At 37.4% G+C, this 14462-nt stretch overlaps 1 protein-coding gene across 1 annotated transcript in view; it reads right to left on the reverse strand.

Annotated features, from left to right (window-relative positions):
- Positions 1-10521, reverse strand: part of dennd2da (DENN/MADD domain containing 2Da) — a 39394-nt gene extending 28873 nt beyond the window's left edge. The window contains exons 1-5 of the mRNA XM_015035897.1: positions 10288-10521; positions 5669-5735; positions 5478-5564; positions 3561-3623; positions 3365-3424 (exon numbers count right to left, since the gene is read on the reverse strand). Coding sequence (XP_014891383.1) covers positions 3365-3424; positions 3561-3623; positions 5478-5564; positions 5669-5735; positions 10288-10317 — 307 coding nt within the window. The 5' untranslated portion in view covers positions 10318-10521. The remainder of the gene's footprint in view (positions 1-3364; positions 3425-3560; positions 3624-5477; positions 5565-5668; positions 5736-10287) is intronic.
- Positions 10522-14462: the final 3941 nt, after the last annotated feature.

The following is a 14462-nucleotide window of genomic DNA, read 5'->3' on the forward strand; positions in this document are numbered from 1 at the left end:
CTGTGTTTACATACAAAATTCTCTGAACAGGCAGCTCCTTCAGGAATAACTTTTTTTATATTTAGATAAAATAGCACACATATTTTGCATCTGCTATTTATTTTCTTCTCACCAGGTTGGAAAATATGTGATTTTTATTCTTTTTTTTTTTTTTTTGCATTATTTCACACAAATATTATTCCAGAATCCATTCACGTATCCTCTTTCAGAAAGTGTCTTATATCTTATATTTCTATGTATTTTTAAAACCTAAACATATATATAAAATGTTTAATATTACAACAAATTTCCTATATTCGATAGTCATCTAAAATCATAAACTAACTGAGAGTAAAGATGACCATCAGTTCAGAGGACTGTTCATGTGCAGTAAGCTGTGCACAGCAGGTATTTTCCCCATTATCTAATCAGATAGTCTTTTTTTTTTAAGCAGAAATTAACCACATGGTCCATCACCGTTGTTGGTGGAAGTTGCTTGTGCATCGTACCAGAAACATGTGATTACAAAAGTTCTGGATGAAACAAAAAATGTAATTATTTGCGTTAAATGTAATTTAGCCAGTTAAAAATGTAACTAATTAATCACAATGAACGATGGAATTCCATCCTTGTGGTTTGTGTTCTAAACCACAAAAGGCATTCTATGCTGTTTGCACCTTTACTTTCACTACAGTCACCGTGCAGCCCGGTCTGATGTGAACATTGTTACAGTTTACTACAATGTTGCTCTGGACTTTTGCCAACTTCGGTGACGTTTGTTATAATGCAGTCTGCAGATCAACCCTTGCAGATGCTGAACTGCCATAGTCGTGGACTTGCGACATTCAGTCCTTCTGGAAGAGCATGTGGTGACAGTGGAGAGGAAAAACTCCCCCTGAGAAGGAGAACATCCAGTAGAACATGGAACCGTACGTGTTAAAAGGATGGGTCTCAGACCAGGAGTCCAAATCCTTAAAGAACAAGTCTGAAGTCTTTTATTTTTTGTCTGACTCAAGATGGGTGTCAGTAGCACACATATTTGCTGTTGACTCAAACTTGAGTCACCATTACAGACATAACAGCTGGTTGGATTGAGTTTTATTTGTCTCCTATTTTATTTTCCTCAATAAGGAAATCAGGGTCATTTTGTCAGGTTCGTTTCCTGTTTCACCTTCAAAATCCTGCTCATGTGGTTCAGTTCACTTTGATTTAGGCTTCTGTGCTGCTTCATGTGCTGTTTGTCACGGCTTTTCAAATCTCTCTGCTCTCCTCAGCCTTTACATTGTCTCCATTTAGAAATTGTGCGTGAATATCTCACACACAATTGCGTGAGGTACTGAGATATTCGCAGTTGTGCAATTCTGTTTCTTTCTGTGTGATTCGTGTAAGAATATGCATCATGCCTCTTGGTTCTGTAATCAGGGTTTCAGAAAACACAATGTCGACAAGATTAAAAAAACAAATACATTTTTTATATAAATGCTGAAATTCTCAACAGGAAGATAAGTAACACTCAACAACAACAACATGAACAGAGAAAAGGCTTCCTCCTGAGAATCTGCTGCAGTAGGAATATTACAATGTACTTGAGGAAGAAAGAAAACTATGGTAACTTTAAAACTAATGATGAGCTATTTTTGCATTTCTGGACATTTCATCTTCATAATAATATAATAAAAATAAAAAACCTTTCTAATGTATTGATTTGTTTTCATCATATAGACCTTGCTACACTAAAAAAAAGATGAATAACTCAAACGAGTCATGTCCAAAGTTTAATTTTTTTCCATGAAGCTTATTGCAGTGCTATTCCAGTGCTAAACACCACTTATTTCTGTTCCCACCCTGGAAGCGCACATTCAAGCATTAGAAACTGGTTTTATTGCGGCTTCAAGCCTTCCCACAGTCACAGGAAGAAACCAGTTTCATCAGGGGGTTTGGAGGCACCTCAGCACGATTAAAACTAAAACGTCAGCTTCTGTTTATCTCAACTCAAAAACCATGAACTCGAAAAGTTTTCTTATCACAACAAGTAACACTTGACCTTTAACACGGCCCACACCCAGTCATTCTTTACAGCTAAATCTCGTGAAGCTGTTTGCAATGCTGTCCGTGAACCATGCTGGGTCTGTTGGGATCATCAGGTTAATTTATCCTTCATTAAACAGTGTGTGTGAGCTCCCTGCAGAGCTGTGACCCTCGCTGTTTGGAGTTCTCACAAACACCACCTGTTGTTAAAACAGCATTTATAATGTAGGCTGCTGATATTAATAATATTTATTATAGTGCAACATCTGTTTGCGGGGATACTGCGATAAAAGCGGTTATTTGTGCAGACAAGCTGTCATCCTGCGCTGTGATCCTCTACAGACCACAACAGAGGGATGATTAAACATTTGCAGGGAGAGACGTTGCCAGTGGCAGGACGATGTGGCTCTGACGTCGCTCTCTGGCCTCGGGGAAACAGAAGCGGTTTTCTGCTGCGTTTTAGAACCCGTTAAGAATCACTTCAGGATTGATTCACTGAAAAATTTAAATGGCAATGTTTATATTTTGGACAGTCGTACACCCGGCCCATGTCAGCTTTAGTTATTTGTGATTTGCATGTAATTATTACTCTCATCATCACGAGTCCTGCTTGAGAAAAACAATAAAAACAGCCTCAGTCTCTTGATGAAAAGTTTTCTTACAACATTTGGTTTTAAACTGGATCTTGACACGCTGCCTGGAGAACCCCTCAGTTACAGACGTGTCAGGTAGATGAGAGACATTGCGTTAATTCCTGTTTTTGAATGTGGTGAATCTGTTTGGTCACTAATTCTTTTAACTTGATCTCATTTAAATTTGTTGTGACAATTCTCTATTATTCCAATGTACAAGCACGCTGAAATGCCTGTTCTCTGTTGCTGCACTTTACACTTGGGAAGCATTTGTGTTACAAATGGCTTTTCTCAACATGCTCGTCTCTGGCCGAGTCTCCTCCTTCCTCCTTTACTGAAAAATGATATATTTAATAACTTAGTGATTTTGTAGCTTTGATGGTGAGGGTGTGGGGACCCAAGGCATTTTAAAGCTTTCAGTTCAGTTACATCAAATTTTCTGACTGGGTCAGATAAGCCTTTTTCCCATTGTTTATTTAGAGAATTTTTGAAAATCATTTCCTTTAGAAGTAAGGAAATGAAAACATTTCAATATGTTTCTGTAACCCGTGTCTCCAGGGTTTCATCCCAGCCCACAGACTGTGAGGGACACACACAGCATCTGATACTCAGACACCTAAGATCAGATATCCGTTACCTCTTTCTCAAGTGATAAGGTTCAGTCAACAAAAACAAGAGTTTTATGTCCATGACGAAGAATAGGCTTAAATTAGCTTCATACGTACCAAATTTTTTCAGCAGCTCTTGAACCCGACTTACTTCTGGAGGACCCGCTTCATCTGCAGCTGAGACAAGGTTTGAAAGTGAGAAAATACACAGATGTTGGCATTTCTTGTCATGTGCTCTCATTAAACATTTTAACATCATACAATCATTTTCAATGAATTTTCCAAAGAAGCTCATTTGTCAGATTAAAAGTACCTTTTGAAAATAATCTTTTCTGTTCAACCGGTTGGCTCCTGGTAGGAGATTCCACAGGATCTGCTGTAGGACAGGCAGACTCAGAAATAGTTACGTCCCATCGACCATCAGATCGCTCAGCACCAATAATAATCCCACAAAGACTGTTTGAAAACACTAAATTATATATATATTCATAGGCACGTTTGTGATTTTCCTGTGTTTTTTCTGTGAGCTCTGGTGGCCAAACGACAACATTTTTTGCCAATTTCATTGTCATGTATTTGTGCTACGATAATGAAATAAGTCTAAGTCTAACCTTTAAGCAGGTATTAAACATACTTTTCATGAAGCCACATTTCTGTATTAGAAATTGGTCTGGAAAACCTAATGTAATTCCTAATCTTAAATATTGTGTTTTTAGTAGCTGTAAGCAGAAAATCATCTTAATTAATAGAAATAAAGGTTTGAAAACATCAGCCTGTAAGGAATTAATCTATGATACGTATTTTATTCAATGAACTGACTGAATATACACTAATAATATTCTGATTTATTGACTATGACTGAATGAGAAATGAAAAAGTACTGACTGTTTTCTGTACTTGAATCAATCTTCAGTCAAGCTTGATTGAATCAATCAAGCTTGATTGAATCAATCTTGATTGAATCAAAATTGATTCAATCAAGATTGAACCAACCTTCATGAAGTTTAGACTTTGTCAACACCTCTGTCACATTGCTTTGCATGGTTGCCTACAAAGAAGTCAACGGTTTCAATGAAGACTGTCCGTCTGTGTCTAATCTCCAGTTTGTATCAGGACTTTCCCATATGAAACACATGAATCAGAATTTAACAGAAGTTGTAAATTAAAGCATAGAACAGGAATCTGAATAGTAACTTGCATGTTTTGTTTAAGTCTAACTTTAAAATGCCCCTACAGAAACAAACACATAAACAAAACCCCCACAAATACAGAATATTGCTTACTGATTATTTTACATTTAACAAACTCTCAGAGTTTGTGTTTGATTGTTGATGTAGTTGTGTATTTCATAATAATTGAATGAGACTCTACATTAACTGAACTACTTCCCCGTTCCTCCCTATTTTAAACTTGATTTGACATTTTTTGCACAAAGAAGCTTTTGTATTTATCAGCAGGCGGTTTGGTCCTCTCCACTTTAAAGAACCAACACATGTCCCCAAGAACATTTTCTCCTTTCACAGTTTGATTTGTTTGCTTTCTTTCACAGACTAAACTCATGAAGGTATTAATGACCTTTCATAATGACCTGATAACGAAGACTGGTTCAGTACTGGGAACAAATTTCTTGATTCTATGTGAAAGCAAGAAGTTCATGGACAACCCTGAACATCCTCTTCATGAGACTGTCATTGAAAAACAGAGTGTCTTTAGTCAAAGGTTTCTTCCAATTCGTTGTAATACAGGCCGCTAGGAGAACTTTTTCTGCCTGCAGCCAAAAATATCTATAAACTCCTTCAGTGTGACGTCATGAGCACCAGATCCTGCCCCAACTCCCAGCTGGAGGGCAAAAAGCTGCTCCTGACGATGACTGCTATTCATTCTAGCTCTTATATTGCCAATATAACAAGCAAAATCTTAAATGTACGCATGATATATAAAAGAAAAGGGATGCAGTGCTTTACTACTAATTGTCAACTCTTCAACAACCAGACAATGTCTAAAGAAAGTGTTATTTAAGAAAAGAAATAGGGAGGGAAGTAGGTCATTTATTTGACTTTGACAACCAAAAGAAACACTCAAACATTTCCCACACAAAGAACAGAGCATTCAGCCTGTTACAGTTTTATGTTTCTAGGCTTAGTATTTACAGTATTTTGCAATTAAGAAGTATTCTTTGTGGTAGATTAGCTGATCTAACACAGCGGTGGTAGATTAGTTCACAATTTACCTTTTCTGGATGATTCTCGAGCTGATGAAAAAGATCTCAACCCTCTCCTTCGCTCAAATCCACCCTCATCCTCACTGTTGTGCCTTTCTGTAAAAAAAAAAAAAAACAGGTTTACAGAACATATGAGTGAAGCTTTTACTGAATAACAGAACAGCAACATGATTGAGCCTCACACTGATACACTGTCGTACTTTTGATACGAAGAGATGAAAAACTGAAGGTCCTTCGAGTGTTTGGAGAAATTATTTGTCCACTTTCCTGGAAGGATATGAAAAAGGTGTTAGGAAAAAAAGAATAAAGGAGAACAAAATATCAAAATTAATTTGATGGCAAAAAAACAAAAACATTTTAGCCACCCCTGAAGGGGTACATTCATTAAAAATAATCACGCACCAAGTAATTAGTGGATGATTGTGAAGTACTTGATAAAATTCTAGATGTTTCTGTCCTGGTAGGGTTTTATTTGTGATGATAGCTAACAGTAACAAAAGAATTGACTGCTTCAGAGCCAAATAAGAAACTTTTTTTTAAATACAATGGTAATAAAAAGGTTTTTTTTTTTTAATCAGACTTTTTAAGGTTTTTTAATTCAAACTATATGCTTTGTATTCTTAATCTTTCTCGATGTGAATGTTTATAGAAAGTTCTCATCAAGCTGACTAGAAAAAAGTTTTATTTTTCTTTTGCAAACACATGGTGATCATGGTGATTCATTTTTTTCCCCATAAACTGAAAATAGAATTTTAAATTTCCTAAGTTTAAAAAAAAAAAAAAAAAAAAAAACGAGGGCAAAAACAGTTTCTCATTTTTGTGAACACGTTGCAAATGCTTTTGCAACTATTAAGTACAATTCTCAGCTTTTTCCCACACATCCAATGTCTTATGTTATACTGATCAGAATCCATTATGTAGGTCTCTGATGAATAGAGATAAATGTGTGACGGATTAGATCAACCAATGATCAACAAAACTCCTGAAATAGCTCAAAGATACCATGAGCTGTCAACCGCCAACAAATATGTACATAGTGTATAAAGATGGAGCACAACACAATGTTATATTTCTGACAGTGGAAGGACGAGGATCTGAATGGGTCAACAACCAGAAATTGAGTTACAACAACATTTATTTTCCCTTTGGGAACAATAAAGCATTTTTGAATTTGAATTGAATTGAATTGATGGAGTTCCTCTCATCTTGCTCCTCATCCATTAACTCCATTGAGGAATATCTCTCAGTGTGGCGTTGGCATAGATTACAGTCAAAGCATGTGAATCTTGTCTAGACTCTATTTATTTCCCGTAATTACAATTTACATTTGTGGTCACCAAAACTTTGGATTTAGTGTGTGAAAATATCCCTCCAGAGAACACAGTTGCACATGACTAATACATTTGACTGTCTTATCCGTAAGAACTTGTCATTCTGAAGAACTGACACGTTCACTGAAACAAATATTTAATGTTGAGAAATGAAATGAGGATTTTGAGAAAGAAACTGGATTTTACAGGCAATCCACGCTGTTTTGCTGTTTTTACAAATTGCTTTGAGAAATGCATTTACTGTTTTGCAAATGTCGAGAATGATTTGAGAAAGGCACCAATAAAACTGAGAAGAACTGCAATATCACGAGTCCCCAGAAAAATGTACCTAAAAGATATATTTTTTTCTGATTTATGTTGGAGTAAATGTTCCACCAAAAGATCACAAGAGTAATATCGAATCAGATCACGATTGTGCCATAAATCAAACACGATGAGGTCATAACATTTTCAGCTTTGTTCAGTTTGACCCAGTCATCTCAGGGTTTATAAGGATTTAGTGACTCGTTCTGACTTTGGAAATCTGCCACTGCCGTAGTTACTCATTTATTCTGGAAAGTCTCCAAAAATAACTGGATAGCCAGCAATGCTTCCGTCTCACAAAGCTTGTAGAGAGCGAGGCTTTCTGTGCTGACCTTTATGACTGTTATAATCGGAGGATTTCACACAAAACTATAAGAAGAGTTCCACGCTGCGTTTCACAGCAGATGCTTCCACTCTGAACTGGATTTCTCAGCCAGATTCTCAGCTGAAGGCTGGTGTTGTCTGCATTGTGAGCGAGCCTCGTCGGTTCTGGATGAGAAGACACTCTCGCTGTTTATAGCACAGAAATGACAGGACGTGTCCCTGTCCTCTGGGAAAACTCCCCGGCGACATAAACCACTACTCTAGAAATGGAATGCGTCAATGATGAAACGAAGAGTTGGTGGAGCTGAGGAGGAAAGCAAAGTGTTTCACTTTCTTCCCGCCTTTATTTCTCATTTTTTCCCCCTAATTTAAATTTTTCCAGTTTGCTGTTCAGTGCATTATTGGCTGTTCTTGGGAAGATTCCTCTCTTTGCAGGAAGTGATGAGTTTTGTGTTTCTTATTTGTTTTGAATGGATTACTGAGCGGAAGGTCTAAGAGAGAGGACCGGACAATAAATGACAGCCGTTCATTATTTATGCGAGGGGTTGCAGAACAAAGCAGCGCATTAGCAGCTCTAAAAGGCCCCACTGATTCCTCTCAGTCTGTATTTAAATTCCTGTACTTGGTCGGGGCTGCGCCTAGTTTACTGTATTTTTAACCTTGAACATTACAAAAAAAAAAAAAAAACACACACACAAAAGATTAAAAGATTTATTTAAAGTCACAGTCAGTTAATATTATGCTGTTTCAACTAAGTGTATATCAATAAGTAGACAATTATTGACTGAATAAATACAGCAATGATCCAAAATCGCCTCAAACCGAAGGAGAGAGCAAGCATAATGAAAATAAGTGGCTTAACTTGTGAAAGAACAAGCTTCACATTTGGTCAGTTTGTTAAAGGTAGCTGGTGGAGAACAGATACACCTGTTTAAAATTAGTTGATGTTAAAAAAAAGATTAAGAAAGAAAAACATAAAGATGAAAAAAGATTTCAGCTCTGTCCAGGACCTTCCCAAAGCTGATGATCAGCTATAGTCTCTGCCTCAGTTCAGAAAGAACTGATGATCTCAGAATATTTTGTTGAGACTCTGAAATACTTTAATAGTTTTTGTTGTTTTTTTTTTAATAAATCTTGGTCAAAGCCTAAAGTTATTCTAATAAATTTGCTCCTTATGGATATACGTAGATTTTGTGTTGAAGAGGCATTCTGTGAGCTCAGTACCAAAGATTTATAAAAATAATTTTGAAATGAAGTTTAGAGTTTTAAGAGTTTCACTTCCAGGACTTGTGGGTAAAGTAGAAACGGCATCACAACAGAACTATAACCGGATGGTGACTGAGGAGAAGGTTTTTTCTGTGTCTTATGAAAACAGCAAAAACATGCAGGAATGAAAACTGTGCACAGCAGCCAATAATCTTCACCTGGAGTTTTTACATCTTCCTGTTTTTCTTGTTGTTCATGCATCACATCATTATTTTGTGAAACGGGGAACATCAGATGTAGTGTTTGTCCAGTGCTGCAAATGCTACCAAATGATTTTTGTTATTTAAACAGAATACTATCGAAACAGTCATCAGTGGCAGCAGCTTCAGGGACCTATGATCCATTTTTCACTGATTACTTTACCTGCAGCTTGTTGTGACTTGAAATTGGTGCAAAAAGGGACAAACCTGAGAAAGGACATACTGCGACGATATAAGGAACTGGAATTGAACCTGTGGTTTAAAAATAGATCAAATCCACTAAATCAGTATTTCAGGACAGACTTTAACTGCTTCGATGCAACTTTTGTGATTTTTACTTTGAACCAAAGACGCCAAGTACTTCAGAGTAGCTCTAGGAAATATTAAAAGTAACTTTCTGTCATCTTAAAACTCCTTCCTGATTGTCTGCAACAAGGATTACTGCTTTAAAAAGTCTGTAAAGTAATAATCTTTAAGTTTTTCAGGAACTTATTGTGGTGGTTTTGGATGGCCAAAAGCTTTTCAGAAAACTGCTGATTCTTACACAAGCAATTATCTGCCTATTGGTTGAACAAGATTAAAAATGGTTAAAAAAAAAAAAACAGTCCAGTTTCACACTACTACTTCCCTAACACTGTTTCATGCTAGCTGTGTTGTAGTGCTAATGCTAGCTTCTGAATGAACAGAAACATTGATAAAAAATTTTTGTCTGCATCTACAGCTGTTTTTAAATATTTCTGTTGGTTTTTCTGCTTATGAATGCATCTCTTGCTGCCCCTGCACAAAGCGAATGTTAATTTAAATGTCTGTCTTTCAGACACACAAATGCAGACCCAATTTCCAACGCCAATGCTTTCAGCAGACTTTATATTAGCGGACTACCTTGCTGACCTTCACTGTTCTGAACATAGACAGTCCAGTGCATTATGGAGCTGTAGTGTGGTTCAAATGGTTTAAACTAATGTGCACTAGACTTGGTTTACATTTCCACACTGCATTCAAAAAAGTTAGGTTTCACAGTAGATTTTATCAAGCCGGTAAAACGTAACGTTCAGTAACCGAGGAAAGCAATAAATCATCCATGAACACCCAGAAGTAGAAGAGCTAAACTCATCTCTCCAATCTCAGCAGCTACAAAGTGTGCTCTCGTAATTGTCACCACAGGAAACAAAAGTTGTCAAGATCAAAGTTCTGTGTTCCTTGTGTCATGTGATACAGGGCAGGAAATGTCAGAAGGTGTCATTGATCATAATTTTAGATTTCTACAGCTTAGGTCTGTTTTCGCTACGACAGCCGGACTAAGTTTCTAAAGACAGTAAGGCTGCAGATTTACTGGGAAACAAGTGAACAGCCTTGACCTCTAAACACTGTGACCCTATGAAGGAGAATACTCACCACCTGTGCGTTCCCTGAGGCTTTGTCCATTTGTCCTGTGTGTGCAGAGGAGACAAACGTGTCCACTGGATAAAGAGAAAATGCTACAACCGTGGCATAAGTCTGCTTTTATCTGCTCGGCAAGACACATGTAGAGAAATGCATAGGACGTGCAGATCTGTCTCGAGCGCTAATGAAGACATAAGTGCACACGCATCAGGAAGTGTAGCTGATGAAATGTGCAGTTGGTGGACTTCACTCTGATGCCAGGATTTCCTCTTTTAATGTTAAACCAATATGCCGCGTCACAGACTGGGTGTGTTGTGAGAAAGTATTGAGAGGAGCAGAAAACCTGTTGAGCAGCTTTTGAATCCAGTTTGGCGAATAACTGCACATATAATAAACAATAGTCTTTATTCACCCCGAGGCTGCTTTTGTTCGCATTCAAGCAAGGTGAGCAACTGCACCATTCGCTGTGGGCAGCCAGGTTAGGAGAAGGGACAGGTAAAAAGTTTCCCATTTCACAGCATAAAAAAAAACCCAGAGATGGCCCTCCTTCACAGAATGTGAGAACAACACACACCCTGACACATAAGAATGCGTATGCTGCTTCTCAGCATATTCATTTACCAACACAAAATGTACTTTTGAGTAGCTGGTTGAATTACTCAGCTTGATATCGATTTGAAAGAATCTGTTCTACATTTGCTGTAACACTTTGTGCTTAAAGCCACTAATTCTGAGGCGCGACGTCTTTCACTCATTATGTGTATGTTACAGTTTTTCTCAATTGCTGTGACCTGCTTAAAGGAACTGATCCACTTGGTTTTCACCAGCAGAAGATAGATATTAATTTTCACACTGACTTGGCACAGTAAAGAAAAACAGGTTGTTCCAGGGAGGCGGGGTAAATGAAATGCTTTACTTTGCAGAATGTTTATCGGCGTTGGGGAGGAGCTGAGGATCTAGAGGTGAAATCAGTGAGCAGGTAGGAAGCTCTTCTAAAGCTTCCTTATTATTAGTGCTGAGGATTAAGACCAGGGGGCAGACTTCGTTGGATGTAGTGTTCAAATTTCAAATTATGACTAAAAACATATTTAAATAAGATACTTGAGACATTTTTGTTGCAAAATCTAAAAATGTTTAATTTTAACATTAATTAACCTCTCCTATTGCTCTCATCCTAACCCTGGATGTAATAATGACAACAACCAACAAGCAGCACCAATTCAGTCTACAGCACCACAGAAAATAACCACTTTATTTTAGTATTTAGTTGTTGTTGTTTTTTTCACAAATTATTTTCAATCCGCATCCTTGGCTTAAATGCATTTCATATTTTTGTCAATGTGAACCATTTGTCTAATAAGAGACCTCATTACACAGCCTATCAACCCTGGTCGCAAATTGAAGTCACCAGAAAATTATCCAACAGCTGCTTTTCTTTTATCGTTTAGTTAATAATCAGTGTGGATTCACAAACACCATCTTAAGTGCACTTAAGCACACGTTTATGTGCAACATGGTACTTGCGTTAAAAAAAAAAAAATAGCCTGCAAAGCTGCAGAGACACTTAAAAACAAAGCCTGGCAACTGAGCCTATGTGGTGATTTTTTTTTTTTTTTTCTGATGTTAAAAGCGAAAATCATATACGGCCAAAAGACAATCCTAAATAAACAAACAACAAGCCCAGCTAATCCTCACAAAGCTCTGTATGAGATGGGATATTTAATTCCAAGTGATTCTCCACGTGTCACCGCTGATGTCATTCCACTCGGCCATTGTCCCAACACGTCGCTGCAAAATACCAACACAGTCATTTAACAGAAACTGCTAAACTGGTGAGCATTTGGTCAGTGGCAAAGCATGTTGCTGCTATTTCCTCTCTTCATTCTCATGTTTTCTGCACCCTTTGCTTCTACATTATGGTTTGTTAGTGTAGTGTCACCTTGTGATGTGTTAATGCCACATTATTGGGCTAAAAAGTGTTTTCACAATGCGACGACCCGTTTGTCGGCTGTTTGGTCTGCTCAACACAAAAGAGTTTCAGTTACAGTTGTGACACTTCCTCGCTGGTCTGAGGTCAGAACTGAAGTAATATGGTCACAGTTACAAAACAATGTCAGTGCTGACATTAGCATGCATGTTGAGAGCACAGACAGCTGTCCCTACAGCCATTACACATTACACTTTCTGGACAGTGTTTTTTTTTTTTTAAATCAAGTGAAGAAGGCAGCCAATGAAAATGCTTAAGGTTTATGGCAATATTAAATGAAATACTATATTCATATTAACAATGTGATATTTAAAAGTTATCTGTTGAAATCCAAGATGTAAATGATGGTTAAAAAATAAAAAAACCCTGATCAACTGTAACCTTAACTCCATATTCTAAAGTTCTAAGATAAAAACCAGCCTAAAAATGAATCTTTGAAATTACAATAAATCAAATCCGGTGTATTGTTTTTTATAAACTGTTGACATGTTGGGAGTGTGTCAGAGATAAGGGGCATGACTGAAATCCCCAGATGTGATGTTGTGTCTGAAACGTAGCATGATGATGACATCACACGAAGTGTCGATGACAGCTGATGGTGGAATCTAAGTGGTCGCCAAAATAAAACTGGTGAACCTTCTTGGTCAGTTATTTGAAACTAAACCAACTGGTAACATTTCAGTATCTTATTTACATAAACAACACTTCATGCCATGGATGACACCATCATCTGTTACTCACAAGCACTGCTAATCCACCTCCTTTGCTTTGCTGCTGCTCGTTAACTCTCTGTCTGCTTGTACGATCAGAGAAACACTGCAGTCGGGGATATGATCCTACAGCCATGTTCAGTGAAACACATAATGCTGTAGTCCAATCTTGCAGCCCTTGTTGGGCTTTGAGTTCATCTGATTTGCTCTCCAAAGGTCTCACGTTGCCAACTGTGATCGATTGAAGCGACGGTTTGAACTTCATGTTTCCCTCTCTGGTCTTTGCTCCTGTTCTGTCTGTGTCTCCTTTCAAACTTATGTAGGATTTAAAGCTGTAGATGAGTTTTGTTTGAGCTTTTGAGATGTCGATTAGCTGCTTCTTCTTGTTGAAAAACACCTCGTTGCTATGGTTACACCATATTCACAAAAGTGAAAAGGTATAGGAAAAATTCCTCCCAGTTGCACAGCATCAACACCGGAGGAAGCAATCATCCAGAAAAGCAATGTTTCAGCCAGAAGAGGAGGATTTGAAGTTATTAAAAATAATAAATCAGAATGAAAGTAACAGAGCTACTCCAACAGGTTTCCATCTTGAACAGTACAGGCATAGAGTTGCTCCATGAAATGTGGAAAGAAAATTTTGTTCCGGTGAGTTAGTGGGTTCACTGAGAAGCCATCTGAAATTATCGGGGGAGGGAAAATGAAGCGAAAGGAAAGAATCAGTCCATGTTCACAGGGTTGGGACGAGGATTTGATTGTATTTGTGAAGAACATCAGCGCCACCAACAGCCTTTAGTCAGAGGCTTCTTCAGATGCAGTGCAGCACAGACCGCTGCAGAAGACCTTTGCTGCCAACAGCCGTCACCATCTTCAATGATTCTTTGAAGAATCTAAATTAAGGAATTAAAACAACATTTAATTTCCCTTTGGGATTAATAAAGCTTTTTTTTATTATTCTTAGAATTTGAATTTCCTGTTATGTCTTTGCAAACAAACTCAGCTCAGACACAGAAAAATTTTTAAATTCATAGCATGAGATTGTAACTATGGTAACACGACAGCAAAAAAAAAAAAAAAGTTATCATTGTTTGTATATTTAAAAAAGTAATCTTATTAATTCACTGAAATAAAATCAAAATAAGTCTTAAAACATTATTTGATCTCTAATGAAACCATTCGTCAGTATTATCCTTCTCAAGATATAAACATTTTGGATTAGCGGTCTGTGCTAACACCAAGGCATTTATTGGAGTCCCCTGATGGTTTGGAAGCCCTTGGTAAGCGGGTTAGTTCGCTTTTGCGTTGGGCCGGCTCCACATGCACGTCCGATGAGATGTCATTTTCTACTACCTACTGTATATTTTCTCACACGGCATCTTGATGATTGTGGTCAATGACGTTTCCTTAAATTTTCTTCCAAAGTTGAGCACCATTTTCTCAGTCCTTTGCAAATGCAGATAAGAAATTAAATTTTTTACAGTCACCACTGT

This window comes from Poecilia latipinna, unplaced genomic scaffold (assembly GCF_001443285.1).
Source record: "Poecilia latipinna isolate Pla-1442-1.1 unplaced genomic scaffold, P_latipinna-1.0 Scaffold351, whole genome shotgun sequence".
In the NCBI taxonomy this organism is placed as follows: Eukaryota; Metazoa; Chordata; class Actinopteri; order Cyprinodontiformes; family Poeciliidae; genus Poecilia; species Poecilia latipinna.